The 22,215-nt window shown below is 36.4% G+C and overlaps 1 protein-coding gene across 5 annotated transcripts in view; it reads right to left on the bottom strand.

Annotated features, from left to right (window-relative positions):
* Positions 1-22,215, bottom strand: part of TTN (titin) — a 274,868-nt gene that overhangs the window by 156,489 nt on the left and 96,164 nt on the right. For 3 of the 5 annotated variants that reach the window (XM_052636391.1, XM_052636392.1, XM_052636394.1), the window contains 27 exons: positions 21,919-22,197; positions 21,551-21,829; positions 20,536-20,823; positions 20,112-20,399; positions 19,285-19,575; positions 17,275-17,562; positions 16,461-16,553; positions 16,055-16,340; positions 15,093-15,276; positions 14,800-14,889; positions 14,439-14,706; positions 14,068-14,328; positions 12,264-12,473; positions 11,981-12,058; positions 11,848-11,874; positions 11,395-11,454; positions 10,767-10,850; positions 8,926-8,997; positions 7,707-7,760; positions 6,454-6,858; positions 5,933-5,995; positions 5,496-5,573; positions 4,811-4,888; positions 4,139-4,231; positions 3,828-3,908; positions 2,730-2,807; positions 2,249-2,332 (listed from right to left, as the gene is read on the bottom strand). In XM_052636391.1, coding sequence (XP_052492351.1) covers positions 2,249-2,332; positions 2,730-2,807; positions 3,828-3,908; positions 4,139-4,231; positions 4,811-4,888; positions 5,496-5,573; positions 5,933-5,995; positions 6,454-6,858; positions 7,707-7,760; positions 8,926-8,997; positions 10,767-10,850; positions 11,395-11,454; positions 11,848-11,874; positions 11,981-12,058; positions 12,264-12,473; positions 14,068-14,328; positions 14,439-14,706; positions 14,800-14,889; positions 15,093-15,276; positions 16,055-16,340; positions 16,461-16,553; positions 17,275-17,562; positions 19,285-19,575; positions 20,112-20,399; positions 20,536-20,823; positions 21,551-21,829; positions 21,919-22,197 — 4,440 coding nt within the window. The remainder of the gene's footprint in view (positions 1-2,248; positions 2,333-2,729; positions 2,808-3,827; positions 3,909-4,138; positions 4,232-4,810; positions 4,889-5,495; positions 5,574-5,932; positions 5,996-6,453; positions 6,859-7,706; positions 7,761-8,925; positions 8,998-10,766; positions 10,851-11,394; positions 11,455-11,847; positions 11,875-11,980; positions 12,059-12,263; positions 12,474-14,067; positions 14,329-14,438; positions 14,707-14,799; positions 14,890-15,092; positions 15,277-16,054; positions 16,341-16,460; positions 16,554-17,274; positions 17,563-19,284; positions 19,576-20,111; positions 20,400-20,535; positions 20,824-21,550; positions 21,830-21,918; positions 22,198-22,215) is intronic. The other 2 variants (XM_052636390.1, XM_052636393.1) reach the window with 2 other exon arrangements.

Genomic DNA, 22,215 nt, shown 5'->3' with positions numbered 1-22,215 from the left:
AGTGTTCCAAAGGCCATGGTAAATGTCTTATGTGATATTACAGAGACATTTAGGCAACTAAAAAGGAGAGTTATATACACAGAAGTATGTATACACAATTTGCTGCTGCTACTGCTATAGTTTTGATAAAAATCAGTAATTACAGAAACAGTGTAGAGTATGGATACAGCATACAGAAAAATCTCTTTATGCTTTGTACTGAGAACTGGAATCTGTAACACCATATATATTTTGGGTATATTTTACCCAAGACTATCTTAGACTTGGAGAAGGGCATGGCAACCCACTCCAACATTCTTGCCTGGCGAATTCCACGGACAGAGGAGCCTGGCAGGTTACAGTCCATGGGGTTGCACGACTGAGTGACTAACATTTTCACATCTTAGACCAATAAGTCATTAGAATGGTTGTATATATATCATTATTATTTTTTTCTATTTCTCTTCTGGGTTTTTTTGTTTGCTTGTGCACCTGTAGTGTTTACAAAACTCAGGAAACACTCTTGTGCTAGGCTAGTCCTCTCAATATGACACTGAAGTGTTCATTTGGTTTAAAAAGAAAAGACCATAAAGAAACAAACATACTAACTTGAAAAGATACATGCACCTCAATGTTTATAGCAGAATTATTTAGAATGCTAGGATATCAAAACAATTTAAGTGTCCATCTATAGATGAATGAATAAAGATGTGGTATATTTTTAAGAATGGAATGCTACTCAGCCATAAAAGAAAGAATGAAATGTTGCCATTTAAAAACTTGGATGAACTTGGAGGGTATTATGCCAAATGAAACGTCAGAGAGCAACAAGTACTGTATGATATCACTTATATGTAGAGTCTTATGAAGGATACAGGATGCTTGGGGCTGGTGCACTGGGATGACCCAGAGGGATGGTATGGGGAGGGAGGTGGGAGTGGGGTTCAGGATGGGGAACACGTGTACACCCGTGGCAGATTCATGTTGATATATGGCAAAACCAACACAACATTGTAAAGTAATTAGCCTCCAATTAAAATAAATTTAAATTTAAAAATAAATAAATAAATAACAAAATAGTGAACATAACAAAAAAGAGACAGACTCACAGATATAGAGAACAAGTTAGTGGTTACCAGTGGGGCGAGGGAAGAAGGGAGGGGCAATACAGGGGTAGGGATTAAGGGATACAGACTATTATATATAAAATAAGCTACAAGGATACAGTGCACAACCCAGGGAATACAGCCAATATGACAAAACAATTATAAATGGAGTACAACCTTTAAGCGTTGTGAACCACTATATAGCACACCTGTATGGTATAGAGTATTGTGCATCAACTATACTTCAATTAAAAAAAAAGAATACCTCTCCTCCCCCCGGGATTCTGAAACAGCCAGGAGTTTGAGAAACAGAAGCAGACTTGATTCAGGAAGAAAATGGAAAATTGAGAAGTCAGGCAAAAGAGAACACTACATAAAATGTATGAGCCTGCTTTCTTCCAAGCTGGATGGCACTGGATCTCCATAACTGACCAGATGTGTGCAGTTTTGTTGCTTCATCACCTCCATAAAGTAGTGTCTTGCTATCACTAAAACCCCCCAAACCAACCAAATCCAAAATCAAAGCCAGAATGAACACTTTTGAATCCAAACACACCTGTATGCAAGATCCCTTCACTCACTAATCAGATAACTGCAACATCTGTGGCAAGTGCCTATGCTCAGTTAATGTCTAGAGAAATATGGTGAAAGTCACTGCCAAAAGTTGCTGCTTCCAATTTTTTAAGAGTAGGCCTCATTGACTTTTCAGAAGAGTGGCTGTTACCAGTAACACAGCAACATCTTTACCTAGTTAACATTCAGTTCTACCAAACTCCCTCCTATTAATCTTTATCTTGTCATAACTCATGAAAGTGTTGTTTTTTTAAATTAAGAAATGGTCACGTAGTTGAGGAGTGAAAGAAGGTTTCCTAGAAACATGCCCTGTAGAAAATGAATTTCACAAATACTTTTTCTTTCTCTAAGGGAAGATATTAAAAATTTAAGACAGCAGTTTGATATAGTTACTTTTTAAAAGTGACTTCTATTGTTCAGTATCATAAATAATGTATGTCAAGAGTAGAGCCCCAAAGCTGGAAAAACAAATGAAAAACACTAGGGACATAAAAGACACAAGCTAGACAGCAGAGTAAGTATGAAGACTGTGTAAAACAAAGCACTGGCATTTGGAGCAAAGGGGCAGCCCGTGATCAGGTCTGGTGTACCTTTTGGGGGAGCAGCAGGCTCCTTCTTGGGCACGGGAACTGGCTTTTTCTCCTCTGGCACAGGTTTCTTGGGAACTTCAGGAACTTTAAAGACACCATTGTTGAAACAATATTGAGAACTCTAGTCTCCTTCTGAGACACTTAAGATTACGTTAAATCATAAATCCTCACTAAGAGTGAAAGAATTTAGGAAGTAATTTAATACTCTCTACCCGTGATGAAAATATACGCCAAGTACAATACCGTAGAGACATTACGCATATTACATGGAGTTGACAAAGACCAAATTAGCATGGTCTGGAGTCTAAAAGTGTTACTGACATTTGTGTAACATATTACCACAAATTAATGAAATCAATATACACAGGATTAAACTATATTACAACTGGTTTACAGATGCTATCTCATTAACACATAGATCCAACAGAAAAACGTACAAGAAGACAGACACTACAAATATTTTTCAAAAATATGATTCTACCTTTGGCTGGTGGGGGCTCCACCTTTTTAGGAACAGGTACGGGGACCACTTCTTCTGGTTTCTTGGGTGGCTCAGGGACTTCAAAAAAAATGGGTTGTTTTTGAGAAACTGTGCATTTTGACAAGGCATATATTGTTGTAAGACTTAAAGAAAATATATTCTGGTTTTACACCAATTGAAGGCAACAAAATTAGGTGTTATAATCAAGGGTTAGGGGCAATGGGCTAGCGGCCAGTTAGAAAACGTGCCTGTCACTCATTTTTACCTGTGGAATCTCTACTTTCCCAGAAACAGGTTGGAATGCCCCTTCCTCAGAGGTACGAGTGCCTGTTTCTCAGACACCAGTTTTAGAAACTTCACTTTTATAAAGTCACTGCACTGGAACAATTGCATTCAAATGTCTTAAATAATGTTTGTATCCTAAATGTTTAACATCTCGCCTGGGCATAGGAGAGGGTCAGTGGTGGGGGGACGGGAGCCCTAATTTGTAGTCTTGATCAGTTTCCAAGTTCCAAATTCCATGGTGGTGCAAATACATGCATCCTGTCTACCGATCATGACGTCACTGTCATGGAGTTTGGAAGGGACAGGAAGTAGTGCAAAATGATCCAGTATTTTCACAACTCAGAGGCAATCCACACAACCTCGGAAACACAGTCATAGTAAAAGGGGGAACTAATGAGTTTTGAGCATTTATTACCATAGTTTTAATTTATTTATTAAACTTTATATAATTTTTAAATCATGGAGGTGTTAAATGCTGGGTAGCAAATTCCTGAAAACTTCACATCAGCTCTCGTGAGCTGGTAGGAGCTCGCTCCAGGACACTGTATTTCTGTTTCTAAATGGCTGGTCACTGGATCATAAGCTCAGTGAAGTGGGAAACAGAGCTGCTGGGAATTGTCATTCTTTTCTCCAGTATCCTCCTCATAGGTCTTCTCACCTGCCTATGATTTCCTTTGTATATAGTGGCTGGAGGTCTGTGGACTGTGACTAAATCTATTATTTAATAGTAACAGATTCAGATATTTGGAACTTTTAAAAAATGTTACTTTGACACTTTTAAAGGATTTTAAACTTGGAATAAATCACTAATACCTTTGGGTGGAGGTTCAATCTTTTTGGAAACAGCAACATGAATTTTCTCTTCGGTAACAGTTTTCTTTTGTACCTCAGGGACTTTAAAAAAAACATACATTTTAGTTCCTGGTATGCCGTACTGTAGGTGATATTGCAATTTACAAAGAATATTGAAATACGAATTAAAACAGACAACTGTAAAATGAAAAGATGACAAAGATTCACAAGGAGACAGAGATAGCTACAGGAACACAAATTAGATAAGAAGAGGGATAAAAATCCATCTGATGCCCTTCCAATTGAGCCCCATATTCAAATTTGCCTTGTACCTGTGACTGACACCTCCTCCTCCTCCTCTGTGTGAGTAGCAAAGAACATCTTTTCTTCTGAAATAACCATCTTCTTTGTATGTACAGCAGGTACTTGAAAGAGAGTATTTCACATCAGTATTTCTTTTTCCAGGAAAAGACATCAAATACATGGCGTGTACACTGTATTTAAGTTTTTAGTCGCAGAATGAGTGGGTTAATGTGATAGCTTAAGAACAAATTCAGTACTGACAAGGAAATAAATCGTGTTTTGATCTATAGGGACAAACAACCCATGCAGCCTTTATCAAATATTATTAAATTGGAATCAAATAGAGACAACTTCTTCACATGTGATGCGGTGTTTTCCCAAATCCATTAGGGCTTATTTACATAAGTGAGAGGATGGGAATATTATATGTAATAGAAAACACTGCAAAGTAAAGTTAGAGAACTACTGATTAAACACAAATCCTTCCTTAATTAAAAAATTATGCAATTTTAGAGTGAAACTAAAAACAAAGTTATTATTTACATAAATTATATAAATGTGCAACATAAAATATATATTATATAATGTGTCTTTATTTTGGTGATTTCATATTTGTGTATTGTTCAGTAATATATGTACACATATCCATACATGTAAATAGAAATGTTTAAAACTTGTAGCTGAAAGACAAAGATGTATACCTTTCACTTCAATAATTTCTTCCTGCACTGGAGTCCGAGAAGGTTTTTGTGGAACAATCTTCTTTGAAACTTCAGGTACTTAAAAAATATGTACAAATATATTTGTATTGTGAAGAATATTGCTTTGCACAAAATTTAAAAAATCTTAATTTAGATGACTACATAAATAACTAACATGTGACTATATATTAGTAAACAATTACTTGTGTACGCGGTACTTGAAATGTTTTATTATCAGTTTTTTGAAATCAAATTCCTTCCAATTTACAGAGAAAGTTTTTTTTTGAAAAATAGATGTACATAATGGATATTCATTGAAAGGATTGATGCTGAAACTGAAGCTTCAATACTTTTGGCCACCTGATGCAAAGAGCCGACTCAGTGGAAAAGACCCTGATGCTGGGAAAGATTGAAGGCAAAAGCAGAAGGGGGCAAGAGAGGATTAAGTGGTTGGATGGCATCATCAACTCAATGGACATGAATCTGAGCAAACTCCAGGAGACAGTGAAGGACAGGGAAGCCTGGTGTGTTGCAGTTCATAGGTTCACAAAGAGTCGGACATGACTTACCGACTGAACAACAACAATGGAATATTTGGAAGGTATAAAAAATATAATGTGGTGGGAAAAAAAAATCACCAATTCAGCTACTACCCAGAAGCATGAAATGTTTTAAATAATAATACCTTTGGTGACTTGAACTTTTTCTTCCTCCATTCTTCGAGAAGTCTTTTCAATTTTTTCAACTACAGGCTTCTTTACAACTGTAAGTATTTTAAAAAAATTGCAGCACTTTTAGAATTTCTATTAAAATAGTCTCTCTCTTTTTCTTTCATTTTTTAAAGAGAGAGATAAGTTTGTTGCACTGAACTTCAAGTACAAGCTTCTGTACTTCAAGTATTTTGGCTTTATTTTATGCTTACCAGAACACTTTTTATCATCTTTTTTATGTTTACATTAAATGAAGTAGGTAGATATTCTTAGAAAAAAATCATTGATACAATGAAGCTTCGAGAAGAAGTTGTGTCTATTGGATTAAACTTGTGATTCATACATCTTTGCCCAGCAAGCCATAATCATGTTGTTGGTGATGTGATCTATTTAAATATTTTCAATTACATACCTTTAGGAGGTGGTACTTCTTTCTTTTCAGGTACTTTTGCTGGAATTTTCCTCTCACGTGATTCTTTGACAAAAACAGTAATGAAAAGGAGTGGTTGAATATGTAAATTCTAATAAATTGTATCAGTTTGCAAATGATGTAAATTACGAATAATATGCAACTGTGTAAATTACAGTATTTGGGATCTTTATGGCTAACAGGATTACTCAAGCCCGATTTGGAAGCAAGATCAAGCAGAGATAGCAAGGTAGTAAAACTAAAACTTGAACTTCCGCTTTAGAAAAGAGCACTTGGAATTCAGTCTTAGTAACAGGACTAAATGATTCAATTTACAATAACAAAGCATGGAAGTAGCTCTGAAGAAAAGAATTCTTTTAAAGATTCTAAAGATTTCTAACTTAAAAAATGGAAACGGTCTTTTCATCTATTTCATATTCATTACGAATCAGGTTAATAACCTTGAAAATAGAATTGAGCAACAATGAGGACAAGAGAAAAAAAATCACCCATCTAATACATACCTTCATACACCTCCTTTTGAACTTGGACGACTTCTCTCTCTCGGTAAGTCTCCTCCCACTCTTCCTCTCCTTCATCATAACCTTCTTCCCTTTCGTAGTATTCTTGCCCTTCTTCAAAATCTTCTTCCCATTCCTCATGAACTTCCCTCTTAGCTTCTACCTGGGCCTCTTCGTACTCTTCCTCTGGTTCCTCGTAATAAGGTTCTTCACATGGCTCCGTATACGGTTCCACCTCTAGCTCATCGTAAGGTTCTTCCAAAGATTCTATGTAAACTTTCTTCTCCTCGTAGACTGCTTGCTTTCTCTCATACACAGCTTCTTTTTCTTTCTGAACCTCTTTCTTTCTGGTTATGGTCGTTATTTTCACTTCTTCAGCCTTGGAGGATACATCAATAATTTCAGGTGCTAAAATAAATTAAAAAAGAAAAGATTAGCATGTTAATTATATCCACACAATTCCTTCACTAAGCAAAAGTCGATGTCATCTAGCAATATTAGCATCTCGGATTTTAGCATCAATTTGATTATTTATGTTTTCTTTGTGTTGTGGTTCTGCTTAAATTTTTGTTGATTATGGAACACAATCAAGAGGGACAAGAGACAGTCTACTCTTAATCTGAGGATTCTTCCCATGTGTACAAAATGGCACTCAGTAAATATTCTTAAATGAACACATCTTCCATTGTTTTGTGGGAGCTCCAATTTGTAAAACTCTTAGCTTTTTTTCCCATGGAATATCTTAATATTTGATCATTATATGGAATTTATATTTAATATTTCTGCAGCTACTTACAATTCCAATTCTTCTTTCAAAAACAGTACTAATTTTAAAGCTACATTTTTAAATATCAAATATAACTCTTTAGTCAGTTGAATAAAGATAATATTTGAAATTTTGTAACTAAATCAATTAGTTGCTTTTGTACGACAACTTTAAAAATACTAAGGCTAACATTATTCGTATGATCGTTAACATCCGTGTTAGCTGCAGCTGAAATAATAAGAGCTGATCCCTCCTTTCTAGCCCTAGCCATTTCTTTCCCTGTGTCCACTGCAGAGAGGCTACATAAACATCTGCCTAGGTTTCTTTCCTGGAATTTGACCAATACAAAGTAGCCATTATTTCTACCGCTAATTTTACTGTAGCAGAGGAGACTGCAATTTTATAATAAGTTGGAAGCCTAGTACATAAGAATACAATGCGGGGGAAAAAAATCTCAGCAAGAAATAGAATATTTAATAATTTCATTTACCTTCTGCTGGAATTAAGGCAGTAGGACGTGGTGGCTTCTTGGGAACCTCTATAACTTTGAAAACATAAAATGCAAGTTTATTTTTAGATTATGCATTTTTAATGCTTACTAATCCTATATACCTTTGTTAGTCATTTGTATGATCTGTGAATACTATTTGTATACCAAATGCTTTTATGAGATGCAAATTTGCTCACCAGAAATGCTCTGCAGTGCCATGCAAATGAAACTATGGAAAGGGTAAAACTTTTTTTCTAGCTTAGGTTGATTTAAAACAATTTCTATTAGTATGAAACATAAAGAGAATATTCAGTATGCCTGATGCTAAAACATAATGCTAAAAGAAAATAATTTTTTTTCAGGGATTAATGATAAAGTTCAGGAACTATCCATGGCTTTTGAGCTTCTCCTTATTCTATAACACTTGACCACTCAGAAAAAAGTCTCAGTGAAGGGGTACCCTGTGCTCCTGAATTTTCCTTCTTTTTAGGAGCTTGCTGTAATCTAATCTTAGCCAGATGGATAAAACCGTTTGCTTAAATTTAGCTATCTATTTTTCTTTCTAAAAATTTCCCAAGTTAACAACAAAAACTTAAAGTAGGTAAACTGATGCCCCGGTAAAAAGTATTTTTCTTCTGTGGTATTGACATTTAGCTCAGCTGAACCCGGAAAGATGCTGAACTGGGCTGGAGCAACCACTCAAAACTAGCACCAGCCCTTTAAAACATTCTATTAAAACATTCTTTAAAACATTCTGGACCAGAGGGCAGTGCCTTCTTTAAATCACCATTCAGAGATAATAAGAACTCTCTGGTGTGGCCACTGGGTGTCATGGGCAGACACAGGCAAGGGAGGACAGGGGAGGAAACAAGTCGGAAAATCAAGCTGAGAAAGAGAAAGTGAGGACTGAGTCAAGGAGCAGTGTGAGGGTGAGTAAACAAAGAGGTAGTCTTATAAAGCCACACTCTCAGTCTTCCTCTGTCCTTCCCAAGTCACACTCTCAGTCTTCCTCTGTCCTTCCCTGTCTGGATTTAAATTCTTTTAACTAAGAGAAAAGCAGTAAGACTGAATTTTGGGGGGTGGGGTTGGGTGGTGCTGTGCAGCCAGCAGGATCTTACTTTCCTGACCAGGGGTTGAACCTGGCCCACAGCAGTGAAAGTGCCAAGCACTAACTACTGGACTGCCAGGGGATTCTTGGGATTTTGATAAATCATAATACCTTTAGGTGCTGCCTCTTCCTTGGGCTTTGCGACAACCTTTTTAGCATCTTTCTTCACAGCTTTTTTGGTCACTAAAAAATAAGATGTCAGATGTAAATTTTACTAAAATGTTTTCAGGAAACTGGGAGGTATATTGAAATTCATTTTTTCCATGTGGTTTGAATGATAACAAGAGACTCTGTACATTATTGTAAGATGCCTGTTTCAGAAAGATCTTGGACTAGAAAGTAGAAAAATTTGGGGGGAAGGAGAAAGAATATGTAAATGAAAGTGAAGGTCATGTCTGATTGTGATCCCATGAACTGTAGCCCACCAGGCTTTTCTGTCCATGGAATACTCCAGGCAAGAGTAATCAAGTGGGTTGCCAATTCCTTCTCCAGGGGATCTTCCCCCTGAAGATCTTCCCAGCCCAGGGATTGAACCTGGGTCTCCTGCATTACAGGCAGATTCTTTACCATTTGAGCCACCAGGGAAGCCCACATTGATTTTATGCCTGCTTCAAGTTTTTGAAACATCCAGGGCAAACCCATGTGATATCATGTATAGAAAAGGTACACTATTTCATCTTTGTTTCACTTAGGTAAGACTGCTTTAAATTTGTCAGGAATAAGAATAACAAGTGAATTAGTAAAATTAAAGTTCCACCTATGCTATATTGTGGAAATGTTCTTTTGTTAATGCTAACGTATACCGTGATCCTGGCCCCAGATCATAACTTGATTATGCCTCCTAGTATTCATGAATAATGACAGTGTTTAAAATTTTTTAAATGTGATTTAATTTCTCAAGTTTCCCAGTGGGTACTTAGTCATGTTGACAGTAGTGCTCAAAGCATAAATCACTCATTAAGATGAATTATTATTCCTGACAACAAATATAAGCAGAAATCTATTTTTTGGTATTTGATTTTTGCTCATTTTTACTATCAGAAGTAGATGAAATATAGTTAACTATGTTTATGTAAGTTATAAAAATACTTATCTTTGTTACTGAGATAGTTTAATTATAAAACTAGAAGTGTTTTTTATTTTTTTGTCTTTTACTAGATTTCCCCTAAGGCTAGCTGAAAATTTTCTCAAGCTTTAGACACCAATCGTAATGGCTATTAGGGGATTAGCCTGGAGGCTACTACTGTAATAGTGGCTTGGCTTTGGGAAAATGTGACCTTGACATGCAGAATTTTTTCCTGATGTTGCTGGGAGAATTTCTGATAACAGTTCTGAACTCCCCAGGACTCTAGAAAAGTCCAGGCAGTCTGTTGATTAATTAGTTGAGAAGGTTCCGGGCACAAACAGTACAACTTATCTACTGAATTATTTAAGAGGGACAATTCCCTGACACACTCAAAAGTTTATTGGAGAGCTCTTTCCTTAGCTTTAGAAAAAAAAAAAAATCAAAGATATTCTAACTCATATTTTTATAATGAAATAGTGAATTTTAAGGAGTAGTTAACTGTAGTTGAGAAAAAACACAAACTAAAATTTTAAACCTGACTATACACTAGCATTTTTTATTTCTATAAGTTTCACTAGGATTTGATTTTATTATTTTATTGCTAAATGGAAGTGAAGTGAAATCGCTCAGCTGTGTCTGACTCAGCTTGCTATTAATGCTTAAGTGATTTTTTTAAAATATTTTTTTTTTCTAATGATTTTCAGACTTTTAGGCACATGTCCAACACATTTAATTAATACTAAAATCATTGCCTTACATTTTGAAAGGCAATTCAATCTGCTGACCACTAGAGGGCCAACATGTTGCACTAAACAACATTTTCCAAGTCTGTATACTCAATTATTAAATCCTATATTTTGGCATTTAGGTAGCTAACATATAATACCTTCAACACGTTTTGCTGGTGGTTTCTTTTCTTCAGGTAATGGTAGCAAAAGAGGGATGGGAGGAACAGCCGTAGGAGGAATTTCTAAAAAACATAAATGCCATCATAAGCAACATGGTTTGGTTTCTCATTTTGTGTGAAATACAATGAAAAGTCTCATGCATTTCTTTCAGTTCTTCAAAGGTGGTATAGTAGCAGATCAATAGTCAGACCACATAAAAATAGCATCTATTTATAATTGCAACTACTCTTTTGCTTTGATTTTTAATTACACCGTGAAGAAGATAAAGTGGGAGGATACTATGGTTTGGCACTGGTAACTTTCTAGTGGTAGGTAGTATATTGCTTGTTTTTTGTTTGTCTCATGCTAAGTCGTGTCTGACTGTTGGGGCCCTGTGGACTGTAGCCCGCCAGGCTCCTCTGTTCATGCGATTCTCCAGGCAAGAATACTGGGATGGATTGCCATTCTCTCCTCCGGGGAGTATTCCCAACCCAGGGATCAAACCTGCATCTCCTGCATTGCAGGCGGATTCCGCTGAGCCACAGGGAAGCCCGGGGGTAGCATATTGCTGCTACCATATTCAAGACCGGGGCTGGGGCTGTGGTGGTGATGCTGGGCCTTTCTTACCTTCTGGTGGTATTGCTCTGATTGGCATGGTTGGAATTGGAACTCTGGAGTCAGGAATATCTGAAAAGAGACATTTAATAATGATAAGCACTGAAAGACTGAAAGCTCAGATATTTATTAGACAACTAAGATGTGTTTGGTTGTTAGGCATTTTCAACAGCAGAATCTAAAATATAGATATGAAGATATTAATATTCTTCTGTAAGCAGCCACACATGCAAATTCATTCCCTGTGACAATCTGTTTTATTCTATGGCCACACTGTTTGACCTGATCCTAAAAGTCAGCTGAATGTGACCTCATTACCTCTCATTTCCTAAACTCATAAAGCCTAACATTGGTATTATTTTCCTGATGATAATTTTACTGAATAATATTTTATATTAGTTTGGCTTCTATCACTTACAAATTACACTGAATGTATTGTAAGCAAGGATTTTTTTTTTAACTTACCAGGAGGCTTCATCTCAAGTTTGATTTCTGCAAAATAAAAAACAATGATATTTTAAAAAATTTAATAGAATTGTCTTGGCAGGTTACTTTGTCGCCAGAATCGCAGTGTGATTTGAATGGGGTGTTTTCTGACCTTTGGTTGTCAAGTACAGCTCTGCGGTGCTTCTCGCTTCACCTCTGGGCTCCAGTCGAGCAATTACTGAATAGACACCTAAGGGAAAAAGATCATGAAACATCTGCGTTCTGATATGTTTGGAAACAACACTTCATTTAAACATAGTATTCATTTATATTTTTCTTTCCTAGGAAACTAACCTAGATAGAGTCATAGAGTATAAGCATAAACTAGAGAATACATACATAAAACAGGAAAAGCTTAAATTATATATTCACAGGGACATTGTCCATTAAGGTACCTTCATCATCTGGGGTCACATTGTGGATGGTCATATAATGGCAGCGACCATCGTTCCTAAAGTTGTATTTCTGGCTCTCGGTCAGTTCTGTTGGGCCTTTGTACCAAGTTACAATGGCGTCATCGAAGGAGACTTCACATTCGAAGGTGGCAGACTGGTGCTCACTCACAACAATGTTCTGTATGCGCCTTGTAAACTGAATTGGTTCAGCTGTTTAAATACAAAAAGAGTCCACATTTAGTTTGTATGGGAGGAATTTCTTTCACTGTGCTTTTCCCTCAGATGTTCAAAGTCTCTATCTTTTTATCTGATTGGAGAATAGCAGAAAAGGGCTGAAAATATAAAACAAGAAGAAAGTACACTTCTTTGCATCAGTACCAAAAAATTATCTCAATACTTAAGTGTACTCCTGTTAAGATTAATGTGGAAAAGTTTAAAGAAATCCTGCAAGTCCTTATAATATTCACATGAAGAAAATAGTCAAGGTACTTCTAATCCAGAATAAAACTTACACTTTAAAAATGTTAGTGAAATGGGGGCTTCAAAAGAAAGGGAACATAAACTTCATCTTACTATATACTTTATTCCCTTTTGAAATTCTTTCCTCTGTAAAATAATTCTGTCTTTCAGGTTCTAGAACTGTTTATTATGTGACCTTTATAACTTTTCTTGTGAAATTATTTTAAACTCAGTAGGAAATCTGCTCTTCTAAACTACACGGGATTCATTTTGAAGAGTTCTGAAACCTGCTTTGCAAGCACCAGTGGGCAGGCATGGAGTCCACCCCTTGCAAATGGCAAGGTGTACAGGAGGAGACGGGGCTGGAGTGGAGATCCTCCTGCAAAATTTCATCTAGAATTCAATGTGTCACAGCATTGTGAGCAGCTTAGATATTATACATAGTCTAGTGAGCTTTTTTTTTTTTTTTTTTTAAGGAGCATATAAAAAATAGGCAGTTATTTAAAAAATAAGTGGTTTCAACTGGATCCTTTAAATTGAAAACTATTAAAAATTTCTGGATTTTAAAATACAACCAGACCTTGATATCAATTGTAGAGCAAGTCAGAGATTTTGAAATGCTTATATAAATAAGAAGGCACATAAGTTGTTATTTCAGCAGCTATAAATGGGTAGCAATGCCTGGAAGTAGAGCCCATCATTAGAGCCAAATGTTGCTGAATACAGTCCAAAGGTGTAGGTCTTTAGGAAAAAAAATGTTGCTTCTAAATCTTGACATTCCATTTCATTTCAGAGATTCAGAAGGTTGGAATGTGATCTTCATATGAAATAACTGTTTTTGAAAAATAGGTGCTAATCACATATCACATATATTATTAATTCTCTCTATACAGTTTCATACAGATACAGTCAAACTGATTTCTATAAACAAAATGTCATCTCCTAACCAAGACATATAGCCATGAAATCTGGTCCTTTCTCTAAGATTTATTTCTAGGATTCAAAATCAGAGATGTGAGATTTATGGCACTTAGTAGAATTGCAAAATATTATTGCACTTAGAAGAAATCATGAAATTTATCAGAAATCACTGTTAGAAAGGCATATCATAGTTTAGATTGAAATCTACTGGTCAAAAGAACTATAAAAATGAATCAGCACTTATGGCAACACTTTTGATTTTGTATAGATTTTGAGACATGAGTGAATGGACTGCTGTGAGTGTGTTGGGAAATGAGATCGCACAAGCACTTTCGATACATGCAAAGGCAAGGGTGCAGGGGTTGTGCATAGTATTTGCCTCTGACTGACGCTGTGATAACTCCAGCCATACTCTTTCACCCACCTTCAATTCTGAGCTCTGCTGAAGTTTCGAGGTCTTCGTGTTTGCAGGTGTATCGACCCTGGTCCTCTGCTCGAACATCTGCAATGGTCAGCTTATGGACTTTGTGCTCCACTTCCGTTCTGTATCTACCTTGGGGTTTAAGGATTCTGCCATTTCTGAACCATTCAGATTTTACGTTTGGCACTGAAAACTGGCAGGTCATGGTACAAGTCTGGCCTTCTTTCAAAGTTACATCCTGAAGGTGCCGTTCCCAGGCAGGCTCTGTGGGTATAATACAGTACATATTTTGTTTGATATCACATGTGATATATTCAAAAGTAAATTCATCTCATAAGTTTTTTTTTTTAAATAATAAAATTCTTTTTACTTACCAATTACAGTTAGTTTAGCACTAGCAATGTGTGGACCACACACCAATCTGTAATTGCCCTGATCTTTAAGTTGACAGTTTTTGACTCTGAGTGTATGTCGATCACCATCAATGTTTATTTCAAACTTATCACTGGGTTCCAGTTTTTCAGTCCCTTTGTACCATGAAAGCTTGATTTCTGGATAATTAATCTTAATGTCAATTTCAAACACAGCATCATTATCTTTCAAAACTGTCTGATTTTCAATGTCCTTGATCAGAGTGACAGGCTAGGAGAATAAAAAATTAAAATGCATTAGTCACTCCTTCCCTTGTAATTTCCAATAATTTGTTCATTTTGTGATCAGCATGATTCATTTTACCTCTGTCTGTGACAGCCTTTGCTGAATAAATGATACAAGTTCCTCAAATTCCTTCTCTTCCTTCTCTGACTTCTCGATTTCTTCAATTTCCTACGGAGAAAAAAAGTAGAATTATTACATATGGAAAAGATTTTGAATTAGAAGATGGATGATTATATTCAGCTTCCATTCTTGATGATGCTTAGGTTATATTAGGATATTATACAACTGTAGGGTCTGGAAATTCAAAAGGCGTAAGCTAGATGTTTCAAGTGTGAATTTTTAGAGTTTATACTATACACAAAAGAGCATACCAATCTGTGTGTCTCTTCTCCTTGACTTTCCTTTAGCAGTTCAAATGCTTGAAGAAGACCCCGGAAATCAGTGATTCCATACATGCGGGCATATTTTTCATATTCTTTTGGATCAACATTTTTGAGAAGTTCCATGATATCAATTTCCTCTTCTTCCCCAGCTCCTTTCTTTAAGACTGGAGTTCTAAATGAAATAAGAAATAAACATGAATTACCTCTCTTCTACTTATTCTGAATTGTCTATCATCATTCAAAGATTATAAATATAATTAAATTTTTTTCACAAAGTTATAGTTCTGTGTTCTTTATTTAACAACTACTAGTTTTACCATGTTAAACAAACAGACAAAACTGTGAAACAAACAAACAAAAAATATGGGTTTGGAGATGGAGAGGATTAAGATTGGACCATAGTGCCAAGTACAGGGACTGATCAAAGAGTTTAAGAAAGGAAAGAAAACAAGTATTTTTGTAAATTTTACAACAAAAGAGGCTACTGAAAGAATAAGGAAAAATGATAACAATCATGGAAAATATTAATACAGAACACATATATATCATGGGAAATGTGTAGAAATTAAATGTTGATTGATTAATCATGATGAAACATAACTGGTATCGATATTACTGGTAATTATGAAAAATGTTTAAAACAGTTGATCTAGAAAGCCATTCAGAGTAAGGAAAATTACATGCAGAGCCAAAAACTTTATGTCTAGACACAAATTTATCTATAGGCCATTTCCTTTGTTCAAAGCTTTAGTAAAAATTTACTTCATTCTCAAAACTTTCTGATGATTATTTAGAAATTGACATTAAGGTACCACTAACTTCCACTCAAATTCTATATATTTCCTTATCTGTTAAAATGTCTATGTGCTTATTTTCTTTCCCAATCTGAATCTTGGAGGGGACAGTCCACGAAGGGAATATTACCAAAACCGATGTTTCACAGAACTTACTTTTTCAGCATTGCTCTAAGATCTCCTTCAATTTTCTCTTGTTTCTTCCTTTCATCCACCTGTAGATTAACATTACTTTCAATTTCACCATGTTTATTAAATGCAACACATCGGTATAAGCCAGAATCGGTTTTTGTGGTGTCTCTAATTTCCAGTTTTGCTTCATCGCCTTTTTGGTGGATCAGTATTCGACCTCCTTGGTTCAGCTGTCTCCATTTGCCTTTTGTCCACTTAACATTTGGAATTGGGTCACCTCCAACTTTTGCAATGAATGTTGCAGTGGTTTCTAAGGAACAATGAAAACAATTCAATAAAAATTTAATCTTCCAAAACCAGTTTTTCTGAAATTAAATCGGTAGTAAAATGTACAAGATAGATGAAGATGTACTTTTCACGTGGTACTTACTTTCTACAACTCTGATACTCTGAGGTTCTGATATGAAGAAGAGTTTTCCATCTACTGCTGCTTTCTTAGCTGCTGGGACGGCAGCTGGTTTGTCTAAAAAAAACACATGTACATGTTTTGTTATCACAATTACCTTAAAATTGCAATAAATAATTTTCTTTGAAAAGTAGACTTTAAGAGTTTGGCAATGTCACAAATATTACGAACTCTATATGAGTGGATTGCAGAAGATAATGCAATTTCACAGACATTTATAACCAGTTACAGCTACTGCAAGCAGACTGAACTACAATCACATCAACAGCATCAAGTTTTATACCTCTAGACTTGGTTTCATTACATAGATTTCCTTTAGGGATATAATATCAGGCTATCTGACATTATTAGTTAGCATTGCAACTTGACATGAATTTGAACAAACTCTGGGAGACAGTGGAAGACAAAGCAGCCTGGTGTGCAGCAGTCCGTGGAGTTGCAAAGAGTTGGACATGACTTAATGACTTAAAAATAACAACAACAAGTCAGGCTACCTTATGTCACATTATTAAACAGGATCATTTCTGGAACTCCATTTAGTCATGGTTTTGGATATGGTGGAAAAAAGTGTCAAGAAATGTGATGGTGAGCTTGGGTACTTTCAGAAAAGTCATATGGAAATTACTGTCATGACATGATCTAGTATTTCAACTACAGGGAAGAGGCTATAAATGCAAATGAGCAATAACTGATGTCTCTAAAAATCTAATTTCATGCTTAAATTGTAATCAGCAAACATAAGCAGTTAATCTGAACAATAGTGTCAAGAAATCTGTACCTTTAATGGTCACTTTTGATCTGGAAGTGTCACTTCCAGCCACATTGGAAGCTTTGCACACGTAATCTCCTGCATCTGCTTTAGTCACATCCTTCAGTTCCAGCACCGCAGTCCCATTAGCAAAGCTGAAGCTGCATCTGTCCGAGGGCTTTATTTCTCTGCCAGCCTTCAACCACTGGATCCTGATGGGTTCTGATCCCCAGACATGGCAGCTGAGTTGTACAAATTCTCCTTCACTTGCTGTTACTGGGGTAAGGTGCTGATCAAACACAGGTGGCTTCTTAGGTTCTAGAATTAAAAAAAGGTATTTTCATGAGGAACATAAAAACAAAACAGTATTAAATTCCAGAAAAGAACGTTTTGCCTCTAACAGGTAGCACTGATTGCTATAGTAGAATTGAATCACGTGCCTTTATTTCTGAAAACACTGGTTACACGTGTTGGATTTTAAAAACAGAAAAAGGTTTAAAAACAAGCAAAGAACAGATGCCATGCTGCCCATGAATTACCCAAGTGACGGTGTCCTGATTAAGCACTACGAACACCGCACCGGCAGTTACTATAAACTTCGGTGTCACATGGTCTACTACTGATTCTCTCACACTTGCGGGTAGCTGTATCTTCACTGAACCCTAAAATCTAAGAGCCTGTTGGAGAATTCTGCTCACGATATGTAATGCCTGCCGTCCTTTGGGAAAGAAAGCCAACACTTGAGTAATCCATGAACCCACATATTAATATGTGATTTTCCTTGATGTTCAGATTTAGTTATTATATGTAGCTACAGTAGCATTTAAAAACCCAATCTTTGCCCAAAGGAATGAGGAGTTGAAGCTCAGTGCTCAAGTGAAAACCAATGAAGAAGACATCAGTAACACGATAGGAAGGCTTTGTACAGCTCAGTGTTATGTAATGATTTTACTGAATGGTTCTGAGACCTACATTTAAGAAGAATAAGGCAACATTTATGATCGCACAGATGAAAACTTCTGATGCCTTACTCTTTAAAATTCTATGTATTAAAAAGCCTCAGAATTCTATAGAAAGTATTTATCTATCTACTCAATGGCAAAACCATCATGAATGTAAATCATGAATAAAAGCCACCACTAAGCACATATTCTTCATCTTACTAAATGTGTTTAAATGCATTTAAGTCCTATTAAATGAATGATAAAATCTGAATTACAAGTTAATTCAATGATATTACCTTATTAGTAATATTAATCTATTGATGATATTAGCCTATTGTCTGGGCACCCTGAAATGGCCAGCTAGATGATCAGAGCTGGTAATTAACTCCCAGCTGTTCAATGAAGTTAGATTGCAAAGTGATTTTGATGAACTGCCTCATAATCATCTGGATGAAGCCATTACAGTTAGAAGATCAGATTGAAACAATCTCCTTAAACAATACAGTCTATTTCTTCGCCTCAAGCTATGACTGTATATTTGTAATGATATACATCTTTCTACCCATTTTTTCTCTTAGAGTAAATTTCATCCTTTTGCATGAGATTAATACTCATTTACAGGATAAAAGCTTTGGGCAATATATGTCAGACATAATGCTTTAGAAATAGCCTTAGAAAAGAGAATCCTTCAGAATGTGATAGGCTTCATAATATGCAAAGCTAATACAGTATTCAATGATGAAAATTTTTCAAAATTTAAAAACAAGTGTGCTTCATAAAAATTTGTATGTCACTTATGCATGAATTTCAAAGTAGCCTTAGACTTCTAACTACCTGACAACATTTTGGGATGCAATTTACAAGCTAAGATATATAGTCTATAATATGACACCTACTTTGCTGGGCCATGTAATTAAATTACAAATAATACATACATATATATATCTTAGTAAACATAAGTGAGATTGTAGCAAGCCAATTAAATAATATATATCTGGAATCCAGAAGTAGGTTGAGATGTCAGAAGAAACACACATGGCTGTCTAATGGGCAGTAAGGGAAAATGCATCACGCTGGGGCAGTCAAGGAGACTCACCTTTGATGATGATCGAAGATGTACACAGAGCAGAGCCTGCATCATTCGACACTTTGCACGTGTACAAACCGGCATCGTCCATGCCTGCCCTCTTGATTTGCAGCAGAAGTGTGTTGTTCTTGAATGTGATTTCACAGTTAGACGTTGGATGGATCTCTATGTTATTTTTGTACCAAGCAACAGAGATGGGTTGGGAACCAGCAACACGGCCCTCAAGTTTGAAAGAATTCCCTTCTGTTTCTTCTACTGTCTCTGAGAGTTTTTTCGTGAAACTTGGTGGGATCAGCCGCTCTGTAAGAAAGTTCAAGGACATATGAAGTGGAATCCAGAAGTAGGTTATTAATAGGAGGCTTTTCAAGAGAGAGAAGCCATATTTTAGTTCAAAATCAATGCTGACCAACTAAATACAGCATATTAGTGTAATGTTCCTAAATATTTTGCCTCCCTCCACAAGTTTATTGCATTTATTTTTATTTTTAAATTAAAAAAATTTACTTTATATCAGAATATAGCTGATTAACAATGTTGTATGTTTCAGATTTAACAAGTTTATTTTAAACTGTTCTCTGATTTATGGGATGGATGATAACAATAACTTATGGCCAGTTACAGAACCAGATATTTGTTAAAAGTAAAAGGAAAGGGAGAGAAACTTTAGAGAAATGCAAATTTTAAAAGATTATTTTTTTCTCTAGAGAAACTTATTTCTTCTGAGACATCTTTTTTTTTAATGTCAGTGGTTCAAAAATGTCCTAAATGAAAAAGAAATCCTAAATATTATCTGTTCTAACAAAACTGCACACTTAGGCTATGATATGCAAAGATACCTTTTATATTGAGCTGAGCTGTAGAGGAGTCCCTCCCCACTTCATTGACAGCATAGCAGGTGTACTGTCCAGAGTCTCCTTTGTCCACTTTTAGGATGGTCAGGTGGGCACTGTTTTCCACGTAACTAATCTGGTAGTTCCCACCACTTCGGATCTCTCTGTTGTCTTTAGCCCAGGCGACCTTTATCGGCTGTGTCCCAGTCACGTGGCACTCAAAGTCCGCACTCTCTCCCACCACAGCATCCACAGGGGCCAGAGGGATGTCAAAGAAGGGGGGGTTCTTCCCCTCTGGGAGGACAGCAGAAAGACAAGGTTTCAGGCTCCATACCTGACCATCCTAGATCATGCAGATCGTCCTCCCCTAATTTCAAATTTGGTTCTAACAAGTTTACTTACAAAAACAGAAGCTTAGGAATTCACGCACCTGTGAGAATGAGTCTGGCACTGGAAGAAGCCGATCCTATAGGATTTGTAGCTGTGCAAGAATATTGGCCTGCAAAACTCCGATTGGTTTGAAAAATGTTTAGAGTGGCCACATTATCTAAAAATGATGCTTGTACGTTGGGGCTGTCTTTCACCGGCCTGCCATCTTTAAACCAAGACACTGAGATAGGTTCTGATCCGCTGATGGCGCACTCAAAAACAACTGGCAGCCCAACTGTTTCCTGAATGTCTCGCAACTGTCGAGAAAATGATGGTGGAAGCTTTTGCTCTGTAGGAAGAGAATTAAAGTAATGAATACTTCTGGAGATTTTGAATTTACTGAATATTCTTCTTGCAATTATTGTTACCTAGATAATGGAATTTCTATAAAAATATCAGGATATCAGGAGGTATTCACAACTCTTGAATTAACTTGGATTCAGGGAAAAGCAGGGAAATTTTTGGAGCAAAAGTTTTAATTTGATGGCATGCTGATGCATGGTACGGAGAAGGGAATGGCAACCCACTCCAGTATTCTTGCCTGGAGAATCCCATGGACAGAGGAGCCTGGTGGACTACAGTTCGTGGGGTTGCAAAGAGTCAGACACGACTGAGTGACTGACACTGATGCATGGCAGGTATAAAAATATGTAAGCCAATAGAAAAACTGATTAGTTTAAGGTATATTTCTGGCATGTAGCAGATTCTCTTCCTTTTTAAGACTGCCTTCCAGCAATCTGAATGAGACACTCAGGGAGTAGGGATTTAAAAATATGGTTATCTGTTTTTCTTAAAGATTTAATTATAGAGGCAAATGATGGCATGAGCCTTCTAACTGAAGATTTAGTCATTTTATTTCTCTCTGTAAAGGTGATCGAAAAAGATAATCTGCTAATTTGTAGGTAGAACTACTTAAGCAGAAAACTTTGCATTTAGAAAGATTTTCCCAAAAAGAAAACCCTCACCAGATATTTTAAAAGAAACACATTCATTCACTTTAAAAATATTGCAATCACCTTGAACAGTCAGGAAAGTTGATGAAGAAACTTCTCCCACACTGTTTTCAGCTCTGCAGATATATTCTCCGCTGTCATTACTATCAACCTGGTTGAAAACCAGTGTAGCAACGTTGTTCCTAAAATGCATCTTGTAGGTAGCCGTAGGTCTCAATTTCGTATCTCCTTTAAACCAGGACACTGCAATTTCAGGGGTCCCACCAAGCTGGCATTGTAAAGAGGCAGAATCTCCAACAGTCACCTTCACAGGCTCCAACTGCGTGACAAAATATGGTGGTTCTACAGCCAAGAGAGAGAATCAGTCATGAAGGAGGCATGCCATGATGGCTATATGTATGCAAAGATGGGAAAGTGCAATCACAACGAACCTAGTATCAGGATCTGTGCTGAACAGGAGTCTTTTCCAGAAGTGTTCTCAATGTAACAGTTGTACTGTCCTGCGTCCTCCACTGTGCTGCTTGGGATTTCCAGGATCGCAGATTTTTCAGTTGTGGTTATGTTACACCTCTGAGATGGAGTTACGTTTATGCCATTTCTCTTCCATGTCACGGAAATGGGAGGAGTTCCAGTGAATGTACCCTCTAGGATCAGAGGTTTTCCTTTCTCTATGCTGTAATCATTGAGCTTCTTTACAAATCTGGCTGGGGCTGTAGCAGACAAATAGA

This window comes from Budorcas taxicolor, chromosome 2 (assembly GCF_023091745.1).
Source record: "Budorcas taxicolor isolate Tak-1 chromosome 2, Takin1.1, whole genome shotgun sequence".
NCBI lineage: Eukaryota > Metazoa > Chordata > Mammalia > Artiodactyla > Bovidae > Budorcas > Budorcas taxicolor.
The sequence above is the reverse complement of the archived record's forward strand: the minus strand, read 5'-3'. Positions and strand labels throughout refer to the sequence as shown.